Source organism: Prionailurus viverrinus, chromosome B1 (assembly GCF_022837055.1).
Source record: "Prionailurus viverrinus isolate Anna chromosome B1, UM_Priviv_1.0, whole genome shotgun sequence".
Taxonomy (NCBI): domain Eukaryota; kingdom Metazoa; phylum Chordata; class Mammalia; order Carnivora; family Felidae; genus Prionailurus; species Prionailurus viverrinus.
The window spans coordinates 143,788,710-143,811,522 of record NC_062564.1 but is presented as its reverse complement, the minus strand read 5'-3'; the positions used below and the strand labels follow the sequence as shown (position 1 = coordinate 143,811,522).

At 43.6% G+C, this 22,813-nt stretch overlaps 1 protein-coding gene across 1 annotated transcript in view; it reads left to right on the top strand.

The window, feature by feature from the left end:
• The window catches only part of SHROOM3 (shroom family member 3), a 212,427-nt gene extending 193,692 nt beyond the window's left edge, over nt 1–18,735 (top strand). The window contains exons 9-11 of the mRNA XM_047857602.1: nt 871–1,021; nt 11,961–12,233; nt 17,740–18,735. Coding sequence (XP_047713558.1) covers nt 871–1,021; nt 11,961–12,233; nt 17,740–18,108 — 793 coding nt within the window. The 3' untranslated portion in view covers nt 18,109–18,735. The remainder of the gene's footprint in view (nt 1–870; nt 1,022–11,960; nt 12,234–17,739) is intronic.
• Nucleotides 18,736–22,813: the final 4,078 nt, after the last annotated feature.

Here is a 22,813-nt window from a genome sequence, read left to right as displayed (position 1 = left end):
TGGAGATGGTGCAGCACCTTCAAAATACCCTCACACTCAGGGACTCATACTTTTTATATATAATTTATTGTCAAATTGGCTTCCATACAACACCCAGTGCTCATCCCAGGAGGTGCCCTCCTCAATGCCCATCACCCACTTCCCCTCCCCACCCCCCATCAACCCTCAGTTTGTTCTCAGTATTTAAGAGTCTCTTATGGTTTGGCTCCCTCCCTCTCTGTAACTTTTTTCCCCCCCTTCCCCTCCCCCCTGGTCTTCTGTTGAGTTTCTCAGGATCCACATATGAGTGAAAACATACGGTATCTGTCTTTCTCTGACTGACTTATTTCACTTAGCATAATACCCTCCAGTTCCATCCATGTTGTCACAAATGGCCAGATTTCATTCTTTCTCATTGCCAAGTAGGATTCCATTGTATATATAAACCACATCTTCTTTATCCATTCATCAGTTGATGGACATTTAGGCTCTTTCCATAATTTGGCTATTGTTGAAAGTGCTGCTATCAACATTGGGGTACAAGTGCCCCCATGCATCAGCACTCCTGTATCTCAGGAACTCCTATTTATCACAAAAGGAGAAACATGTAGGGAGGTCAAATGACTTATCCAGAGTCATCTAGCAAATCCACAGGCCTGATGTCCAGTCTCCTTCCCAGCACTCCCTTTGGTGTTTTCCAAGAGCCTGGCTCTTGGCTTCCTGGCTTCCAAGAGCCCTATACATAGTAATCACTCTTTGGTAAGTATTTGTTCATCCTAATTTCTGGGAAGGGAATGAATAGCATTTTTTACACCTTTCTGAATGCACAGACATGTGGTAAAATGAAGCTTCTGGAATGTGCTGTGTACTTTTTTGTTCTTTATGCCTCAGGAGTGAAGACAAGGAGGCAGTGGGCATGCTGGTGAACTGTCCTGCCTACTACAGTGTGTCTGCTCCCAAGGCTGAGCTTCTGAACAAGATCAAGGATATGCCAGAGGAGGTGAATGAGGAAGAGGAGCAGGTGGATGTCAATGAAAAGAAGGTAAAGGAAGAATTGAGGCCTGTGTTCTGCTCTCTCCAAAAAGAGAGTCAAGGTCCGAGCAAGGATACTGGCTCCTTAGGGCAGGAGAGGAAGAAAGGTCTGTCACATCACCAACCTTGCCCATATGGTCCTTGGACTCCTGACTCACATGGCACTTTGAGTGACTTCCTCATAGCTTTCCTGTCATTTTCATCTTTACAGATGACAAAAGTGAAAGTCATTACAGGAAATAAGTTACTTACTAAAAGTCTCATAGCTGAGACTAAAACCCAGGTGCCCTACCTTCACTTAGTCCAACACAGAGACCCCAGCTCTCTTCTCCGAGCTGACCAGCCAATGCCCGCAGTCTGTAATTTTCCTTTCATGTTTCGTGGCCAAAAGGGAAACCAGAAAATATAGAAACTTTAAGGAAAAAGACCGATTGTCAAAAGACACTTCTGAGAGGTGGTAATGTTAATCTTTACGTTCCCCCAACTCTGTCTGCAGCGCCCCAGTGAATAGCTTGGAAGCACAGCACTGAAATTTAGTTAGCATTTGATACTCCTACAGAAATTTTACATGTAAGACATTTTAAAAATGACACCATGATGCCGCTGCCGTCTTCCCACATACCCTGAAGATCTAAGCCCAGCTGTGCCTGCCGGGGAGAAAGTTCTTGCCATTCCGCCTTCCCTACAGCCCCGGAAGGGCCACCTGCCACTGAGTTTTCAGCTCTTCATACAAGCCAGGCCCGTACACTAAAAAAGGACTCTCTGTTCAAACGCTTGTCTCTTGCTGAGCCTGGAATGTAAGTGGTTCTCAGTGGTACCAATCCCAGGAGAAGCCTTCTTAGGTGATTCTATTTCATTTACTCCATGTGTCCCAGGCTCTCTTGTTTGTGTGTGGAACGAGACCACAGGACACAGACCCTCGAGCAGGGAGTAACGGGGCAGGAGGATTTGGGGATTTTAGAAGCACCTCTGTCAGGGGTGTTCTTCTCCCTCCCACTGCTCCTGGCTCCGTGGACGCACAAGCGCACGGCTGGCACTGTAGTACTGAGCTCTCCCAGCCCGAGGTTTTCCCATTTAAACACCTGCTTCATGGCACCCCTACTTCTTTTTTTTTTTTAATTTTTTTTTTTCAACGTTTATTTATTTTGGGGACAGAGAGAGACAGAGCATGAACAGGGGAGGGGCAGAGAGAGAGGGAGACACAGAATTGGAAACAGGCTCCAGGCTCTGAGCCATCAGCCCAGAGCCCGATGCGGGGCTCAAACTCACGGACCGTGAGATCGTGACCTGGCTGAAGTCGGTCACTTAACCGACTGCGCCACCCAGGCGCCCCAGACCCCTACTTCTGGCATATCCCTACTTCAAATGCCGCCGAATGCCCCCATTTAATGGGTCCTCCGATGAGGGAAAAAAAACACGTGCTGTAGTCTCTGCTTATCCCAAAGAGGGAGCTATATAAACACCATTACAGGTACCAAGTTGCCATGGTGCCTTTCACTGAATATTTTACACTTTTTTGTTTCATTTTTTTGCATGTAGAGATACCTTATTTTATAGTAGCAGTGGGACAAATTACTCATTGCTTTTTTTAAAAAAATGCTTTCCCATCAGTTTATTATCAGCCTCTCACTCTGATGATTATATGGCAAAAGTATTTTTAGATTGAGAGTATAAAGGCAGAGGATTAATCCTCACAGGAAATAACATTAGGTACAATGTGCTGAGCACTTCTTACCTTGTTAAATGTGGGCTGTGTTTTTCATACTGCTATATTCTCTTTATTTCCACAAAACTGCTCTGATACCTATACTGCCACATTTTACACCGAAGTTATCAGAATGAGTCAGAAGGAGTCAGGGCAAGAGAAGAACATCAGGCATTCAAGACAAAGGGACTGGCCTGGGTAAAGACCCAGAGATGTGGAAAAACACAGGGAGTATCTGTACTGAAGAAAGGTATCGCCAGCAGTTTGATACTTTGGAATGCCAAACAAAAAGGCTCATGCCTCAGTTAGAAATGATCAAATTTAGAGGATCACACAGGAAGGCAATGGATCCCAGAAGATAAGGCTGGGAGGCTCCACAGGGGCCAGAAGGTCATGGAGGTCACATAGGGCTTTGTTTGAAATCCTGAAGAGTTCAGATCTTACTGCATGGCACTAGAGAATCCTATGAGATGTTTTTAATGAACTGCAAGCTTATTCGTGCGTAATAGAATTTTCATTAGCGTCATTTGTGTTTATATTCCTGACTTAAAATCAGAAAATATGGAGCGCCTGGGTAGCTCAGTCAGTTACTCATCCAACTTCGGCTCAGGTCATGGTCTCACGGTCCATGAGTTCGAGCCCTGTGTCAGGCTCTGTGCTGACAGCCCAGAGCCTGGAGCCTGCTTCAGATTCTGTGTCTCCCTCTGTCTCTTGCCCTCCCCAGTCATGTGCTCGCTCTCTCTCTCTCTCAAAAATAAACATTAAAAAAATTTAAAAACAAAATATAAAGGGGCGCCTGGGTGGTGCAGTCAGTTAAGCGTCCGACTCTTGATCTTGGCTCTGGTCATGATCTCGTGGTTTGTGAGTTTGAGTCCCACATCCGGCTCTCTGCTGATGGTGTGCAGCCTTCTTGATATTCTGTCTCTCCTTCTCTTTTGCCCCTCCCCAGCTTGTGTGCTCTCTCTCAAAATAAGTAAACTTAAAAAAAATTTTTTTTTAAGAAACAGAAAATATGGAGAGGGGCAGAGAGAGAGAGAGAGAGAGAGAGAGAGAGAGACTCCCAAGCAGACTCTGTGCCGTCAGCACACTGCCTAACTTGGGGCTCGAACTCATGAACCGTGAGATCACGACCTGAGCTGAAATCAGGAGTTGGACGTTTAACTGAGTGAGCCATCCAGGTACCCCCAAAATATGTGAGTTTTAAATGATGTTGTAGAAGGCATCTATTAATATTTGCAGCATAGAGTTGAAAATGCAGTTCCCTTCCTGATATACAGCAAGCTTTTCTAAGGGTGATTTTAAAAAAATTATGCTTCATCAAGATTGTTCCAAGGCAGAGGCTAGCCTCCCACCAACCTTCCCAAAGAAATAACTTATTACCTGATATTTAAAGTTACTAGTAACCTAAGATACATCGCTAGTCATGAAATTCACTAAGACTCAATGGAAACCAGAGTCCCAATTAATAAATATTTTTAAAAATTGAAATTAGCCTTTTAAACCAATTCTACTTTATATATTTTCTATGTATACATCATAGATGATGAATTATAATGTTCCAAGTAAACAGAAGTTTGAAACACTTTCATTGTCTGAACTATCTGAACAAACAATCTAAAGACAGTCTAATAATTAGAGCTTTAAGTTCTTTGCCTAACCCAGCTATGTCTATTAGGCAAAAATCTGCTTCAACAGGTCCCATGACTCTTTATTCTGAAGGCCAAAGGGCTTTGGCTTAGAGACTTAGTGGAATATTTCAGAAGGCAAAAAGAATCTGTTGTTCCGCAGAATTGGCTTTCCCCAGGAGATCATTAGTGACCCAGATGGTTCTCAGCTGCCCATTTTTGTTGCTCTTCCTTCATTCCTCAAGTTCCAGATTTCTCTGTGGTCTTTCTTCCTTTCAGCCTGAAAAACCTCAGTCTTCCTTCCTTCCTTCCATTTCTTTTAAAATAGGTCTACTGGTGACGGTTTCTCTTAGTTTTCCTTCATCTAAGAATGTCATTATTCTGCTGTCATGCCTGAAGGATATTCTCACTGGATATGGAATTGGGAGTTGACTGTTCTTTTTCTTTTAGCACTTTAAAGTTGTCATTCCGCCTTCTCGCTCCCATGGTTTCTGACAAAAACTGCACGGTCATTTAAATATTGATTCTCCTGTATGCAATGTGTTGTTTTTCTCTGCCTGCTTTCAATTTTTTTTTTTTCTTGGTCTTCAATTTTCACCAGCTTGATTATGACGTGCATGAGCCTGATTTTCTTTGGTGATTCCTATTTGGCATTTAACTGACTTCTTGATTCTGTAAATTTAGGTCTTTCACCAAATTCAGGGACGTTCTCAGCCATAATGTCTTCAAACATTTTTTTATGCACTAATCTTTCTTCTGCTTTTGAGACTCGAGTACCACAAATATTAGACCTTTTGATGTTGCCTCACAAGTCCCTGAAGCCCTAGTTCATTTTTAAGAATCTGTTTTCTGTCAGTTCTTCAGATTGGATAATTTCTGTAGGACTGTCTTCATTCCACCAGTAATTCTCTTAATTTCAAATATAGTTTTGAGTTGCAAAATTTCCATTGACTCAGTTTTTTGTAGTGTCTGTTTCTTTGCCAAAGACTTCTGTGTTCAAGAGTGTTTACTTTTACCATGGAGGAAGGTTATAAAAGTTATTTTAAAGGCTTTGGAAATCCCAGCACTGGGGTTTCCTCAGGATTGTCTTCCCCTGGGAATTGCTCATGTTTTACTGTTTTTTTGTTTTTTGTTTTTTTAATATTGGGTAATTTTGTGTTGTATTCTGAACATTTTGAGTATTACATTTTGAGCCTCTGGGTTCTGTTAAAATCCTCTACAGAATGTTGATTTTTTTTTGTTTTCATTTTAGCAAGTAATCTATTCAGCTTGACTACAAGTTCTTTTTGTGTTTAAAGTTTATTTTATTTGAGGAAGAATAGATTTATTTATTTTGAGGAAGAAATAGAGCAGGGGAGGGGCAGAGAGAGAATCCCAAGCAGGCTCTGTACTGTCAGCACTGAGCCAGATGCAGAACTTGATATCACACACTGTGAGATCACAACCTGAGCCGAAATTAAGAGTCAGACGCTTGACTGAGCCACCCAGGTGCCCCTTGACTATAAGTTCTGTCCCACCTTCAGGTGCCAATTCCAACATCATTTCGGTTTTCAGAGCCTTTGCTGTGTTGCACAGATCCTTCCCAAACATGCACCATTCAGAGGTTAGTCTGGGACTTGGTTAGTGCTTCTATCATAGTTCAGTTCTCAGAGTCTTTGTTGTGCTGCTTTGGGTCTACTTGAGCGTGAGCCTAGGACTTCTGTCAGTTCATACACAGAATTAGGGGATCTTCCTTCTGGCTGTTCCGTGCAGTATTCCCCCCCTCCCCCCCCATACTGTCTGGCTCCCAGCCACCCCTCTTCCTGGGCTTCTGGCTAGAAAGACCAGTTCTCATGACTATAGCAGCCTGGGCTGCTATGCTGTTCTGCATGGCTGGGACCTCCCTCAATAAAAGAGAAAGAAAAAAGAGTGGGAATTCCACTCACACCGTTTGGACCACTTCCTCTGACCATAAAGAAGACTTGTTTTTGTTTTTGTTTTCGCTTCTCTCTCTCGGGGTTTTCAGTGCCTGTGCCCCCACTGCGAGTGCAGCTCAGGGAGTAGAGCTACTCTTGGGAGCCAGGGCTAGGGGAAGAAAACAAGGAGGGTTAAAAACAGGATTTCCCCCACACGTTTTAGCTCGAGGAGGCCCCTTTTTTTGGTCCTTTGTTCAAAAGGCAGGACTTTTCTCAGAGTTTTGCTGCCACTCTCTGCGTGCGCTTCAGAGCTAGAACATAGAAGGGGGAGGCAGGCAACTAACCCCCATGCCGGGTCACACTTCACATTTGGCTCCCCATCCCAACATGCTGCCATACTTCACTTTACGGAGTCCCCTTCAGAGTCCAGGGATGTTAGTTGTGGTAAGTGGGGCCGGAGGCGGTAGGGGGCGTATACCATGTTGGCTAACGCCAGGAGTCCCTCACCCTTCCTCCACCCTGGGGTTTACCAGCAGGGAGAGAGCTGACAGGCATTTTAGAGAAGTCTCTCTGGCAGCTGTGGAGGCAGAGGCGGCAGTTGGGAGGGTGTTACAGGGAAAGTGACGGTACCTGTGTAAAGGCAGTGCAGTAGGGGCTGTGAGAACAGGTGGATTTAAAAAAAAGGTGGGGGGGGGGAAGCAGAGTGGACAGAACGTGGGGACAGATTAGATGTGGAGCATGGTAGAGAGGAAAGGGTCAAGGATGACTCTTGAGCACCTGGCCTTACATGGCTGTCATAACTGAAATAGGGAAACAGAGGTCATTTAGGGAGGGAGGATGATGGGCTTAGTTGAATTAAAAAAAAGTTTTTTTAAATGTTTTATTTATTTTTGAAGGAGAGAGAGAGCATGAGCGGGGGAAGGGCAGAGCAAGAGGGAGACACAGAATCTGAAGCAGGCTCCAGGCTCTAAGCTGTCAGCACAGAGCCCAATGCGGGGCTCAAGCTCAAAAGCCATGAGATCATGACCTGGGCCAAATTCGACACTTAACTGACTGAGCCACCCAGGCGCCCCTGGACTTAGCCGAATTTAAAGAAATTTAATACAGTTTCTTGTCAGAGAGTCCTGATACCCAGAACCAAGAGACCATACTAAGTAAATAGGACAGCGTTCTGATCACAAGCCTTCCTGAGAGGAAGTGAATGGTAAAGAGCCACTCTTGCCAGAGAATGTGCCAGAGAACATTTGAAATGGTAGCTGAGTCCCCAAGACCTGTTTTCGTTGAGGTCCCACAACATGGGATGGAGGTTTGATCCCATTTCTGTCACTGAGACAAAAATCACCCCTGACTTTTCTCCTGGATGAAGTTCAGCTGTGAAAACAACCATGTACTACTGCCTAGATCCTCCCATTTAAAACCAAAGAAAGAAACAACAAAGCCTGTGGTTGAAGTGTCTTTATCTTCATCATTTTTACTAGCAGGAGCCTGAACTCCACTCTGCCCCTAAATTCCAGCCATGCAGCTAGGAGTCCTGAATTACTCTTCTTTGAGATGAAGATGATCCGTCAGCACAGGCCAGCCATGTTATTAGCAACGTGATTGGGAACATGGTCAGCACAGATCCCTGAGCAGAAGGCAAGGTGGCATGGTCACGTGGGGGAGACCTTGAGTATTCCTCTAGAGGTGCGCCCTAAAATGAGTGTTCCCCAGACTATTGCTGAATCTTAATGACAGCACAAGTAGCAATAACTTGAATGTGTATAATACTTTTATATTTCCCAGAATGCTCGCACAAGCTTTATTATAGTTGAGCCTCAGAACATTCCAATGAGCTATTTTAACGTAGTGACTAAAACCCTGATCCCTGAAGCCAGATGACCTGGCTCTCGCAAGTTAAATAACTTCTAGCCACCTCACTTTGTGCAGCAGTAAAACCGGGATAATAATATAGTACCTGTCTCATCAGGTTATTGGGAGTAGTAATTGAATAGTAAAATATTTAAGTGGTTCCCGGCACAGAGAAAGAGCTTAATATTCAAACATTATTAGTTTTAGGCAGATATTATTATCCCCTGGCTATGAGTGAGAAAATGGAGGCACCAAAGGTCAAGTGGTTTGATGGGGGGTGAGTTTTCTGTCAGAGCCTAGGTTCCTGACTCCTGGAGGCAGTGAGGAGGCCGGAAGGGGCCCAGCAGGGTTGCTGCAAGCAAATGGTGAGGTGGGAGGGGGAGGGTCTGTTAAACTATATTTAGAGGAAAAAAAACCCTATAAATTGCATCGCACACAGGGTGACGTAACAGTTCGCACCAGATGAGAAGTGAAAAAATGTGAATGACTTTGCAAATTAAGTAGCTCCTGAGAGACTAGTATGTTATTGAAACAAAACCCCTCAAAAGACCTGTTGTCCCTCCCACAGTGAATTCTGCAGCTAGAAGTTGGTAGGGTTTGGTTTTTGGTTTTTTGTTTTTTGGTTTTTTTTTGAAGAGGTCTGCCTGGCAGAGAAATGGTTGTTTGGTATAGCCAACTTTCCCTTGTTGCCTTCAGTTACTCACATCCCTTTTAACTGCAGTTTTAAATCCAAATTTCCATCACTTAAATGTAGAAGCATTTTAAAAAATCAAATACCATCCAAATATGTACCATTTGGGCCAGGAGTGACGGATGAGATTGCTCAGTAACTTCTATATCACAGCATGGCCATACGTGCTAACACATCACCTTATGGCCCGGCAAATAGCTTTCAGAAACCAGAGTGCCACGAAATGTGCCCTGGTTCTTCCCACCGAATCCTCCCTGCATCACTCCCGGACATTTCCGTCTCCTTCTATTCTTCCTTCTACCCTGAAGCCCATGGTACACATCAGCTCCTGCACAGAGAGACTGTGGTTCTGCCCGGCGTCTGGGTCTTTGAAAACCCAAACAGGCTGTGCAGAGGACAGACGGAGAGGATTAGGCTGCCGAGCCTGATCTCCCATTGCTGTTCCGCTGTGTCACTTCTTTGCCCGCTGCCCGCCCACTGGACCAGGCCTGCCTGGGGGCTGCCCTTTCGGCACTACTGACCAGCGTAGGAGCCCCGAGCTGAGTCCAGAAGAAACTCCGCCCAACACGTGAGGACGGATGTATCCTTCCTGGTGTCTGCTCATTCACACATTCAGAGTCTCCTGTCCCTTCAAATACCAGCTTCTGAGGCCATGATGAGGGTTTGTTTTTTAATGATATCAGATAAACTATCAACAAAAGTGCTTTTGAGTTCCAGAAGTGATGACACAGTATTAGTTTCAAAAGAAGTCCTAGTGAGAGGAATGAAAAACGCAAGGTCGTTACCTTCTTTTCCATCTCCTAGTTCTGTTTCAAGACTTTTCTAGAAACTATACTTCTCAAGACAAGAGGCTGAAATGGATCCCACATTTGAACAATCAGAGACCTTTCCGTGAGGCTGGAGTATAGAAATGCTGCGCAGTCATCTGCCCCTTTGGATTTGGTGTGACTGTGAGAAGGTATCGTCCGGTGACGGAGCGGTGAGCCTAGGGAATGCAGGCAGCAAGATGAAAACCTCCTGGCCTGACTTCATGGAGATGTCAGAGTCTCTCACTGTCTACCTGAAAAGCAGCTGTAATGACATTTGACTTCTCTGAACCTTGTCTGGTGGGAATGCTGGAAGCTGTAACAGCAGGCAGGGTTTATTTTTCCTACTGCTTTCCATCCGTCTCCTTGCTGTTCTCTTCGTAAGAACGGATAACACCACGCAGGATCGTCACCCCCTGCTGGGCGTGTCTCTGGAGCTGCCTAGCAGGCTGGGTAGCAGGCAAATACCAGAAATGCCAGCCACAATTGGTGGGGGTTTTCTGGAAAATCTATTTTCCAAGAGAACATAAGGAATACTAAACAATATTCTCTGCCACCTGCATTTTTTCTGGGTTTAGACTCCTCAGTTGGGGAGTGATATAGACTGTACGGGTTTTTCCTCTACTGAAAGTATCCTTGCATTGACTTTGTCTTAACTACATAGCTTGAGGAAAGCCAAAGATTATAACCTATGACGAGGCAGTGCAGCAGATGAGAATTGTGTTAGTCACTGTTTAGCCTTTGGGCTTTGGCGAGTCGAGAAGACAAGTTGTCACCGTGAAGGCCAAAACGTAGACATTTCAAGGACACTCTGAACCTTAGATTGGAAGACAGAGTACCTCTGATGGTGCAGCTCCAAGATGAGCACAACATGGAGAAATATTTCCCCATATCATTGTAATTGTTGTATTTTCTGGTGATGAAGAAATAGTACCAAAAATCCTCAGGACCCTTCAGTTCTGTTAGTCAAAATTATTTCTATTTTTCCCCCTTTCCTTCCTTTAAAAATGAAGATTTTACTCTAACATCAAAATTTTGATCCTTTCTTACCAAGTTTCCAATTGAAGCCACATGGCTTGATTTTATATATATATATGCATAAAACAATTTTTTTTTTGAGCTGGAACTGTTTTAGTGGTAAAGAAATAGGTTTTAACCAAAAAAAGATTATGTCCTTTTTCCATCTGGCTACCTTAGGCTAAGAGAAAAACAAAAGACTAATTTAAAAATCATGAAGTTTAATTTCTCTTGTAGCAAACTAGTAGACATTTAGTATAAGTGTAATCAAACTGGAAACCACTAAGACCTTTACTTCATTCCTTCAGTTAAATATATTGGATACTTGTGTAACTGTTTCATATGCATAGACATTTGCAATAAAAATGGCAAATTATATAACTCAGGCAAGTGGAGATAGTGGAGCACGATGGAAAGATCACACGGCTGACTTCTGATAAAGGTCTCGGTTGAATATTTATGATGACTGTACAAGGCTAGTTCCTGAATCAAGCTGACTTGAGTTCAAGGCAGCCCCGCTTGATGGTATGTGTGTCTTGGGCCATCACCTCACCGGAGTCTGTTTCTTCACCTGCTGTATATGTATGATTGTTGGGAAGACTAAATGAGATAATCCATGTAGAGTTTATTGCACAGTGTCTGGCACATAGTAACTGCTCTGTTGAATGGTAACTATCTTCAATACTCCACTCAGCTCTCTGACCTTGGGTAAGTCCCTTCGTTCCTTTAACTCTTGGCTTCTCTATTTGTAAAACAAGAAATCTATACCCTACCTGCCTGTGGTATCGTTATGAGGACCAAAAGAGAGCATATCTTGAAAAGCCTTATAAAAGTGAGTAAATGGGGCATCTGGGTGGCTCAGTCGGTTGAGGTCCGACTTGGGCTCAGGTCATGATCTCACGGTTTGTGGATTTGAGCCTCGCATCGCACTTTGAGCTGACAGCGGGGATCCTGCTTTGGAGTCTGTCTCCCTCTCTTGCTGCCCCTCACCTGCTCATGTGCACTCTCTCTCTCAAAAAATTGAACTAAAAAAAATAAATAATAATAAAATAAAAGTGAGTTGACAAGCCAGTTGGGAAAACTGAGCTGTACAGAGCATGACTCAATTGGGAAACATTACAAGGCGATGATGTGTAGTCAAGTGTTGGCCTGTGAAGACTGAATAGGCTCAAAGAAAGGCAGTTGTAGACATTCAGGGAAAGGAAAGAATATTGTGGTGTCATGTTGAGAGGCAGTCCAGACAGAGTAGGGGACCTTCAGCTTAGCCTTGAAAAGACAGGATGTGCCTGGGAGAAATGAATCCTCTTTCCATTGACAATTCCGCTGGCTAACGTTTGCTGTGTGTCTCCTCTGGGGTTACAGGCCGAGCTCATTGGAAGCCTCACCCACAAGCTTGAGACCCTGCAGGAAGCGAAAGGGAGTCTGCTGATGGACATCAAGCTCAATAATGCCTTGGGGGAAGAGGTGGAGGCTTTGATCAGTGAGCTCTGCAAGCCGAATGAGTTTGACAAGTACAAGATGTTCATCGGGGACTTGGACAAGGTGGTAAACCTGCTGCTCTCCCTCTCAGGGCGCCTGGCCCGTGTGGAAAACGTCCTTAGCGGCCTCGGTGAAGATGCCAGTAATGAAGAAAGGGTAGGTGGACTAGCGATTTAGTTCAACGGCTTTTCCCTCTGAACCCACGCACATAGGTGCAATTGAACATGACCCCTTCTCTGGAGAAGATTATGATCTCTGGGGCAGGGAGGGCGGTCCAATGTATAGATTACCGGGAAACACCAAAGAAGTCATCTTGCATGCCAAGAGGTAATGCTGGCTCTTCAGGCACAGGGAATACTTAGGAAAGTAAAAACACAGGTACCAGAGTTTTCTTTCCTAACCTTCTTTCCTAGGAAAAGGAAGAGACAGAAGCATGGTGGGAGGGTGACATTAGAAAGGGAGAGAGGGACAAAAAGAAAAAAAAAAACTGCTGGGGCTGAGGAGAGTTCCCACGTGGGAACGTGGACTCAAGCTCCGGGGAATCTGTGAGCGAGGGTCTGCAGGCACTTGGGGACGATGTACCCAGGTGTCTCCACTGCGCCCTCTACTGGAAGAAAGAGGACAGGTAGTAACAGCGGTAGCAACACTGGATAACATTCAAGTCCTTTCCTCTTTGCCCAGCACTGGGCTCGCTGGATCCTCACAACAAGCCAGCAAGTGATGGAACCAGGATCTGAGGGGTCCTGCTGCAGACCCCAAGTTTTATTCTCTATGATGAACATAATTCCAGAGCTGCATAGCACTCTTCACCTACTCATCAGTACAGCAACTATTTGCTGGGATGCACGAGGCTCATGAACAAAGCAGACAGATCCCTGCCTTCAGGGACCCTATCAAGACAAATCAGACAATAAACATACCTGTAACTATTGTACACAGATATTTATGCTAGAAGGTGATGAGCACTGTAGCCACTAAGAGACTCCTTTGCTTTCTGGCTCCTCCTATCTATAGCTCTTTCTTTCGGGGCTATCAGGGATTTCCCAGTTATTTCTCCTAATGTATTAAGTTAAAAGGGAAGATGTCATTTTTTGAAATAGAAAAGGTCTAGGTGGTATTCTGAATGTGCTTGGGCATCCAAAAACTTTCTGCAGCTCCTGTCCCCTTCCGGTGAGTGCCCTCCTCATGCAAATGTGCTGAGTCTTTGCTTCCTCATCTAGAAATCGTCTAGAAGTGCCTGCCTCAAAAGTATCATCCTTTCCTCCTTCCCTCCGCTCAGCAAACAAGCACCTACCAAATGTCTGGTGCTGCACATTCTGGGGATGAGCACCAGCCAAAACACAGGCCCCGCCCTCAAGGAACTCACCGTGTAGTGAGGAAAACCAGTATGGAAGCAGCAAGTGCATCCACAATGCGGCAGCACAGCGACAGACTCAGCCACGAAACGCTTCTCAGGTGGTGGGGGGAGGCCAGGAAAGACTTGGCACAGGTGACACTTGACCAGGGTATAGAAGAATTTCTTAATTCTACGTGGAGGGCTTCACCATTTAGAAGCAATGTCATGGACAAAGTCAAGAACGACCATGGCATGTTCAAGAACCATACATGGTTGCTTGGTTTTTAAAAATCGTGGATTCCAGGAAATATGAAAAAAAAGTGTACAGTCAGGAAATTGACAGGAAATAGAGGGCTCATTCAAAAGGGATAAACAATGTTCAGTGAAGGTATGGGAAGGGGGCTTCCCTGTCCCCCTAAGGTTAGCATCACTTGGAGGAGGAAGAGAGCCCTTATCAGAATTCTAACTGTGTCTGTCCTACAGCCCTGAGGCCATGGTGAGCAAATGTAGTCCCCACTACCTGGCAAGGAAGGAGCCAGGGATAGATGCCCCAGGCTCTTCCTCCTGCTCCCTCCCTCCAGTCTCCTGCCCATGACACCCATGGATCAAGCCCAGAGGGAGAGGACACCAGTTGATGCAGCCTTCACCATTCAGCTTCCTTAGGCCCAGGGCATGGCTGAGAAAAGTGGATCTAGAGGCACAAGCAGTATCCAGCACAGAAAATAGTCACAGAGACCTTGTGGGTCACACTTTACAGACTTAGGAATTTAGCTTGGAGGCCAGGAAGAGCCATAAACTAATTTCATCACCTAATTAGCCTGGAGAGTGGTGGGGCTTAGGCTAAGAGTCTACCAAGAAGGAGTCAGGCCATTCACTTAGGCAACTACCACAGGGGTACAGACTAGGGAGTGAGAGAATGAGTTTGAAATAGTAAGGCAAGCTGGACGAGAGGTAGGGCAGAGCGGAAGCTAACTTTAAGTTTCCTGTTTGGCCGCTGGGATGGATGCCACAGGTCTGTGAGAGAAGGAACAGTGAAGCAGTTTTCATTAGGGGAAGAGGAGTTGTTCCAGAATGGAACTCCGCTCAACGTTTAAATGTACACACCCTCGAATACAGATGTGTGCTTGCTCACATGCATAATACATCCATACTCGTTTTTATCATGATCAGTCTTCATTAAGAAACCCAGTATAATAGAAATTTGAAGGAAGAAGTGGTTCAACAAATGCAAAATGTAGGATGGTCACCAGTGGGGCGAAGGGGAATATATGTAAGGATTCAACTGAATCTCTAGTTTTTGCTTTTAATCTGAAGCAAATATGATAAATGCCCCTGTTAAGAATTGGCATGGCTAATGATGGGCACACAGGTATTATTCTCTCTCTATTCCTCATGTTTAAAATACTTGCTAATTTTTTAAAGGTGAGAAAGAGGTTTTCACTTTTTCTTTACAGCATTTTGAAAGGTGTCTTCATTCAAATTCAGTCCCTAAAGGTATTTAAGGTGTTTTGGTTTTTTTTTAAATTCCAGTTAACATGCAGTTTAATGTTAGTTCCAGGTGTACAATATAGTGATTCAACACCTCCAAACATCATCCTGTGCTCGCCACAGGAAGTGCACTCCTGTATCCCCATCCTCTATTTAACCCGCCCCTCCACCCACCTCCCCAGTTTGCTCTCTATATTTAAGAGTCTCTTTTTTGGTTTGCCTCTTTCTCTTTTTTCCCTGTGCTCTTTTGCTTTGTTTCTTAAATTCCACATACGAACAAAATCATATGGTATTTGTCTTTCTCTGACGTATTTCCCTTAGCATCATACTGTCTAGCTTTGTCCATGTCATTGCAAATGGCAAGATTTCATTCTTTTTGATGGCTAATACTCCATAGTATATATAGCACATCTTCCTTATCCATTCGTCTATTGATGGACACTTGTGCTGCTTCCATAATTTGGCTATCATAGATAATGCTGCTATAAACATTGGGGTGCATGTGTCCCTAAGGGCTTTTTTAAAATTTTTGTTTCCAAATTTTTATTTAAATTCTAGTTAGTTAACATGCAGTATAATACTGGTTTCAGGAGAAGAATTTAGTGATTCATCACTTATATACAACACCCAGTGCTCCTCACAAGTTCCCTCCTTAATGCCCATCATCACCCATCTAGCCCATCCCCCACCCACCTCTCTCCATCAACCCTCAGTTTGTTCTCTATCATTAAGAATCTCTTATGGTTTGTTTCCCTCTGTTTTTCCCCCCTTCCCATATGTTCATCTGTATTGTCTCCTAAAACTCCACATGAGTGAAAGCATATGGTATATGTCTTTCTCTGATTGACCTACTTCGCTTAGCATCATACACTCTAGCTGCATCCATGTCGTTGCAAATGGCAAGATTTCATTAAAGATTTTTCGGGGCGCCTGGGTGGCACAGTCGGTTAAGCGTCCAACTTCAGCCAGGTCACGATCTCGCGGTCCGTGAGTTCGAGCCCCGCGTCAGTCTCTGGGCTGATGACTCAGAGCCTGGAGCCTGTTTCCGATTCTGTGTCTCCCTCTCTCTCTGCCCCTCCCCCGTTCATGCTCTGTCTCTCTCTGTCCCAAAAATAAATGAACATTGAAAAAAAAAATTTAAAAAAAAAAGATTTTTAAGCAATCTCTACACCCAATGTGGAGCTCTAACTCGTAACCCCGAGATCAAGAGTTACATACTCCACTGAGTGAGCCAGCCAGGCCCCTCACTTAAGGGGTTTTTGTTGTTGTTGTTGTTGTTTTAGATGTGTTTTTCTTATTAGGGGAAGGAAGCCATGAAAATGGAGATATTTGTAAGATAAACCTAAAACTTTGTACTTTCCCCCTGGGCATTATTTTGTAAGATCTGACATGCTAGTTCAAGGGAAGATAAGGCACATGGCCTGTGAGCCTTTCATAAGCCTGCATAGCCAATTTATATTGAAATAAAATTACAGATCTACCTTGTAATTAGATTTTCATTTTAATATTTCTCAATGACTTTGGCCTGAAAAATTTAAATGATTAAACATAAAATGAAAAAAAAAATGATTCATTATATGTCAACATGATGAGTAAAAAGCCATGTTAAAGATTTTTATAAAGTAAATTAGCCTACACGTGCTATCTTACCATTGGGTTTGTGTAAGAAACGCTCAGAATATGAAACCACCATCATCGTTAAACAGAACTTCTCTCATAGTAGATTCAAAGGCATAAAAATTGGTAACAGATTTCTTTCGATATGGAAAATCTGATGTTCCCATGGTTTGTGGATCAGAGCAGAGGTTCTCAAACTTCAGCTGTGGAACAATCGCCTGGAAGGCTTATTAAACCACAGATTTCTGGGCCCCAGCTCCCAAGCTGTGGATTCAGTAGATCAAACAGCCCCTGAAAATTTGCATTTCTAACAAGTTCCCAGGAGATGTGCCACTGCTGGTCCACACTTTGAGAACCGCTATCAATGTAAATACTTGTACCGTGAAGATTGGCCTTTCTTTCCCCCCTTTCAGTTAACTTTTTTTAATGTTTATTTGAGAGAGAGAGAGAGAGAGAGAGAGAGAGAGAACAAGGGGGTGGGGAGGGGCAGACAGGGAGACACAGAATCGGAAGCAGGCTCCAGGCTCTGAGCTGTCAGCACAGAGCCTGATGTGGGGCTTGAACCCACAAACCGTGAGATCATGACCTGAGCCAAAGTTGGATGCTTAACCGACTGAGCCACCCAGGTGCACCATGCCCCCTTTAGTTTTTTATCATGATAAACTACATAGTATAACCTAAAATTTGCCGCCTTAACCATTTTAAAGTATTCCATTTAAAGTATTTTAAAGTATGTGAAGTATGTTCTTCACATTGTTGTGCAACAGATCTCTAGAACTTTTTCTTCTTGTAAAATTGAAACTTTATATCCATTAAACGAGTCCATATACACCCCTTCCCCCCAGCTCCTGGCAACCACCATTCTACTTTGTATCTCTATGTTTTTGATTACTCATATAGATACATGCAACCTCTAAATACTTCATGTGAGTGGAATCACTGATTGTCCTTTTAAATCTAGAAGCCTCGAGCCGAGCTTTTACCCCAGCCAGTTTAATGTAATCTCTCTTAAAGCTGCCACATAATTTGACAAGTTAGAGAACTATATACATGCAACAGAAGGGTAATAAACTGATTTTCCAAAAAGTAAGCCTCCTTACTCTAGAGCAACAGTTGAAATACACTCTTGGAGATTTCACAGTCCTGTAAAAGGTGTTTTTGCAGTTTCCTTCCTTGCCCTTGCCCTTGCCCTCTGCTGATCTCTTGGTTTTGCCCTGGCAGAGCTCCCTCAACGAGAAGAGGAAGGTCCTGGCTGGGCAGCACGAGGATGCCCGGGAGCTCAAGGAGAACCTGGATCGGAGGGAGCGTGTAGTGTTGGACATCCTGGCCAACTACCTGTCAGAGGAGCAGCTCCAGGATTACCAGCATTTCGTGAAAATGAAGTCAACACTCCTCATTGAGCAGCGAAAGCTGGACGACAAGATCAAGCTAGGCCAGGAACAAGTCAAGTGTCTGCTGGAGAGCCTCCCGTCTGATTTCATTCCCAAGGCAGGGGCCTTGGTTCTGCCCCCAAACCTTGAGAGTGAAACGGCTCCTGTTGGGGGGTGTACTTTAAGTGGTATTTTTCCAACATTAACCTCCCCACTTTAACCTCTTCTAAAACACCCAACCAAAAGATCACCCTTTCTCTCAACACTATTTAATCTGAAAAATGTTTCAGTACAAACCACCATTTAAACTCTATGGGTTATTGGGGTTTTTCTGGATGAAAGGAAAACAAACAAACAAACTATCCAGGAAAAAGCCTGTTTCTTCCTTCTCACCCTACATGATTGATCTGAGAGCTTGAATGCTGCTGGGAACTTACTCCTTTCTATGATCACTTTCTAGTAGAAGGAAAATTATTGAAACTGTGAGAACCGATGGGAGGGCGTTCGATTTAGTTTTTAACAGGCTGAGGCAACATAATGAGTGTCACCCTCAGGAATGTATTCACAGTGGCCTTCCTTGCTTGTGGGTGGTATATCTTGACAACAGGTATAAGAACTCATTAATGAAGGATCTGCAACATAAAGCCTTAAAGAGAAACACCCACAGAAGAAAACTGTAAAACCTTGAACATTGTCGTTATTTATATTTTTTAAAATGAGAAAGATCATTATGTTTGTGTGCTAACCACTTATTTGATTCTGTTTTGTGGTGGACATAGGCAGTTATGTTTGAGCTTTGTACTTTGTGAAAACCTTAATGAAATGAAGAATTCCAAAGATAATCACATTGAGCGTGGAGACTTTTTTCTTAAGCCCTTGGCTTGTCTGCCTGATTTGTACCTTTTTCGTTTGTGTTAGAATGGGTACGGGGGAATCCCAGTTTCTGCTGACAGTCATCGCTGCTTCACTTCCACAACCAACAGGAACACCATCTTCCCCGGGAAGGAGGTTTTGTGCCACATGGCTGTCACATCATTTCCTAGTGCTTCACGGCACGATCGCTGGGGCGGGGAGACAGAGCTAAATTTTACCAACAAGGACGACAGCTAATCTGTGTAAGAGGAAAGTCAGCAACCAAATCAATTCCACTGAAGTCATGCAGTGCTTCTGCAGGGGATTTGGGCTAAATGTAGCCTACATTAAGAGATCTATTCTTAGGCTGTTTTAATGATGCTTTTTAAAAAGTTTTCCTAAATTCTTTTTTTTTTTTTTTTTACTTAATTACCTTCTTTTTTTTTTTTTTTTTTTTTATGAAATTTATTGACAAATTGGTTTCCATACAACACCCAGTGCTCATCCCAAAAGGTGCCCTCCTAAATTCTTAAGCCTATCAACCACCATCAAAAACTGTCTCAATATCCAAAGAGTGATTTTGCACTATCCATTTGGAATTTGGACGGGGCATCTGAAGACTGTGATTTTGCTTCAAAGTTACGACTTTTTGGAGGGTACTCTAGAGCCCAAGTTATATTCAAACAGAGCGGGACGTGACAGGAGGCGAGGACCAGCGGCCAGGCTGTGCTAATGGCTGCCAGAGATGGCCTAGTACTTTGAGCAGGTGGTGCAACCTAGGCTTTTAGGTTTTTTTTTTGTTGTTGTTTTCACATGTGCTTGACCCGTGGCTAGTGGCCAGTTCTGCTCATTTGAGCGGCAAGTACTAGAGAGAATTGGGAGAAAATTTGTTCGAGAGACCAAATGCCCTCTTCTGTCCTAGACATTTTAATTACTTAATGAAATGTATCTCCTGGTTTTAAGAACTTCACAACTATAGTTTTGGTCCCCAATATAGATGTCTTTTGAAGAGCTTGAACGAACAGGCCACCCAGAAGTTTCTTGTGAGCCATCAACACCAAAGCCAAAGCTTTCCTTTTTTGGAGGCTATACGCTGACTCCATCAGTACAGTAAGAGAGCACCTCTGTTTCCCAGGAATGTCGTCAAAGCTTCTCTCTTACATCCAGAGTTCCCATTTCCCAGGGACTCCGTGGAACCAGTGACAGTGTTCAGCAGCCACACCTCATGGTTCTTTTGAGGTAGAGAAATACAGTGCATCTGACATTTCCTCAGACTTAGGCCAACACAGGAGCCCCAAATCAACTCGGTAATTAGCTGTGTCTTGCTGATCCTGAGTGGCTCCCTGCATTAGACCAGGTGGAAGCCAGCCAGGAAATGTCTTCAGCTGCTCTTAGTCAAATTCCTCAAGGGGATTCTGGGGGCTCCCAGTTCCTAACACTCTCCAAAATTATTCCTCTGAAGGATTTGACTGGATACATTTTGCACATTGTCTTTTTTCAATCACTTTTCTGATCTATACGTGTCAAAATAAGTGGCCTTCAGAGTAACAGATGCTTGTCATGACAAACACCTGAAAGCATAGGACCTGCCAGGATATCACTCCCTCCTCTGCTACACTGAACTGTTGTCTGTTGTTACATGAAATGAGGGAGGTTTTACATGCAACTCTGAAAATGAATTCTCAGGTGGGTGTGATCCCTACTGTAGCAAAACTTGACCCTTGCTTGGTGAGAAGAGACCGCTGACTTCACCATTATTAACTTTCAAATACCTTTAGGCCCAACAGTAAGCCTGTTCTCTATCCCTTTCCTATTTTCCATTCTCTTCCCACTATTAAAAACAATCCTCTACAGTGGAGGCCATCCTTTTTCCTCCCAGCAATATCCTCAGCCAAGATCATGAGCAAATCAGTTGTAAGCATGTTGTTGGTCAAGACTTCAAGGATGTTTGTTCAGTCGGTACTGTGGACGTGATCATTTCTGAAATGCCATGTCCCGTGAGAAGTGGTGGATGTGAGGTGGCCTCACAATAATCCAAATGCTGATACTCAAGAAACCTGTGAAGTTCTAAGAAAGGACGAGGTCTTGTGACAACTGGGAGGTCTCCCAACTTCCTGGGCCACTTGAGAAGTTCTGGGCATGTTGCTACATGCTGGCTGACTCAGGGCTTTCTCCTGCTGTTTTGTTTCTTGTGGTGGCTGCTTAACCCCAAAGAATGCAGGGAGGTTCCATAGTGAAAGTGTGAGTTTTTCCAAGAGACACTGTAGAAACCAAAACTTTTTCCTCCTCTCCAGGAGAACATTTTAGGTTCTGTTTTGCACAACTGATTTCCAAACTTGAAGATTAGCAAGCGTGGGTCAACCCCTAAGAATCAGAAGCTATCTCTTGAAGTGAGGGCCTTTGAGGCATACAAGAGAGAACCCAGCCTGCGACATCCCAGTTTTCCTATTATTCCACTGTTAATATCTGATCTAAAATCACTTCTGAGTGTAAAAGATCACAGTTGTTCCTAATATGAGCACTACCTTAAGTTTATATTTTATTCAAGCATCTGTTACCAAGATAGTGGGTGTTTTGGGTTTTTTTCTCGATACTGGGAAACCATGGGCTTTTTATTCTTTTATTGTTCCAAGTGCCTTTAATTTTCCATGTTACTGGCTTTATTCTGTTGGGTTGAAATTATTTTTTGTTTCTTTAGAAGAGCACGAGTCTTAGGCACCTTATTACTGGCAAGAAAAAGGGAGAACTTTCAGCCTTAAGTAACTTCTCCATCTCTGGCAAAGTATAAAATGATCAGACAAACGTGAAGGTGCTGTTCTACACAGAAATAGTATATTGGGGACAAGATATTCATTGTTGCCTTAACCCGGTGATGAAGAATGGGAAAAAATGATAAAGACCGTTTTAAAATCAGAAAGGAACACATGAACGGTTTGGGTTTTTTTTTAAATTCTTATTTCTAAATAAAAACCTCACCTTTCTTCTGGAAGCTCATTCAGACACCAGCTAATGCATGGTTTCTCAAAAATACCATGCATGAGAATCATGGGAGTGCTTGTTAAAAATGCCCATCGTTGGGGTGCCTGGGTGGCTCAGCTGGTTAAGCATCCAGCTTTGGCTGTGTTCACGATCTCACAGTTTGTGGGTTTGAGCCCCAAATCAGGCTCCGGGCTGTGTGGAGCCTGCTTGGGATTCTCTTTCCTTCTCTCTCTGTCCCTCCTCTACTTGTGCTTTCTCTCTCAAAAATAAATACATAAACTTAAAAAAAAAAATGCCCATTGTTGAGACACCACCAAGGGGGCTAGGAATCTGCATCTCTAAGTTCCCTGGGTTATCCTGATATACTTCACTGTTTGAGGGCCACTGATACCAATCATTGTACAGTCTTTATTAATATCACAGAAAGACTAACATGAATTTATGTAATAACAACTCATTATGAGTTAATATTGTCCCATTTTTGGGCAATCCCCAGGTTATGATATGGGTGTTTTTCCTTGCTCACTTTCTCCCAGATCTGCTTTAAATTTGAACAAGCTAAGCACATCTTGAGGCTCAACTGCACTATTTTTCCTCAAAAGGAAATCAACCTGTCACACAATGTCAGTAATCTGAAGTTCTGCCATGAGATCTGCACTAACCTGAAATCATGACTGACCTTTTCAGCGGGGACCTTACTTAGATTTCTGTTGCCCCATCCCAAGTCTCAGGTACACAGGAGTTAGAATTTTCTCTCAGCATGGATTGGACAGTCTAGCTTAGGACACAAAAATGTCAAATTTCCAAACCCTAAAATCAGAATTAGGTAAGAAAAAAGCTGCAAATGAAGAAACCGGCTCATTTATTCCTACTTCATTCTATAAATTCCTCTCTAATATTCTATCAGTGGAAAAACAACTCTGTTTCTTGCTAAAACATCAGTATTGCCACCCCTTGACACAGCAGGTTGAACAGGGTAAGTTTAATATAAAGAATTACTTAATTCTGATGAGTGCCTATAGGATATAAGGAAATTTGATACCCTGAGCTAAGGGAGAGTACCTAAGGAAAGACAATCTGGGAAAGGGTCCCCT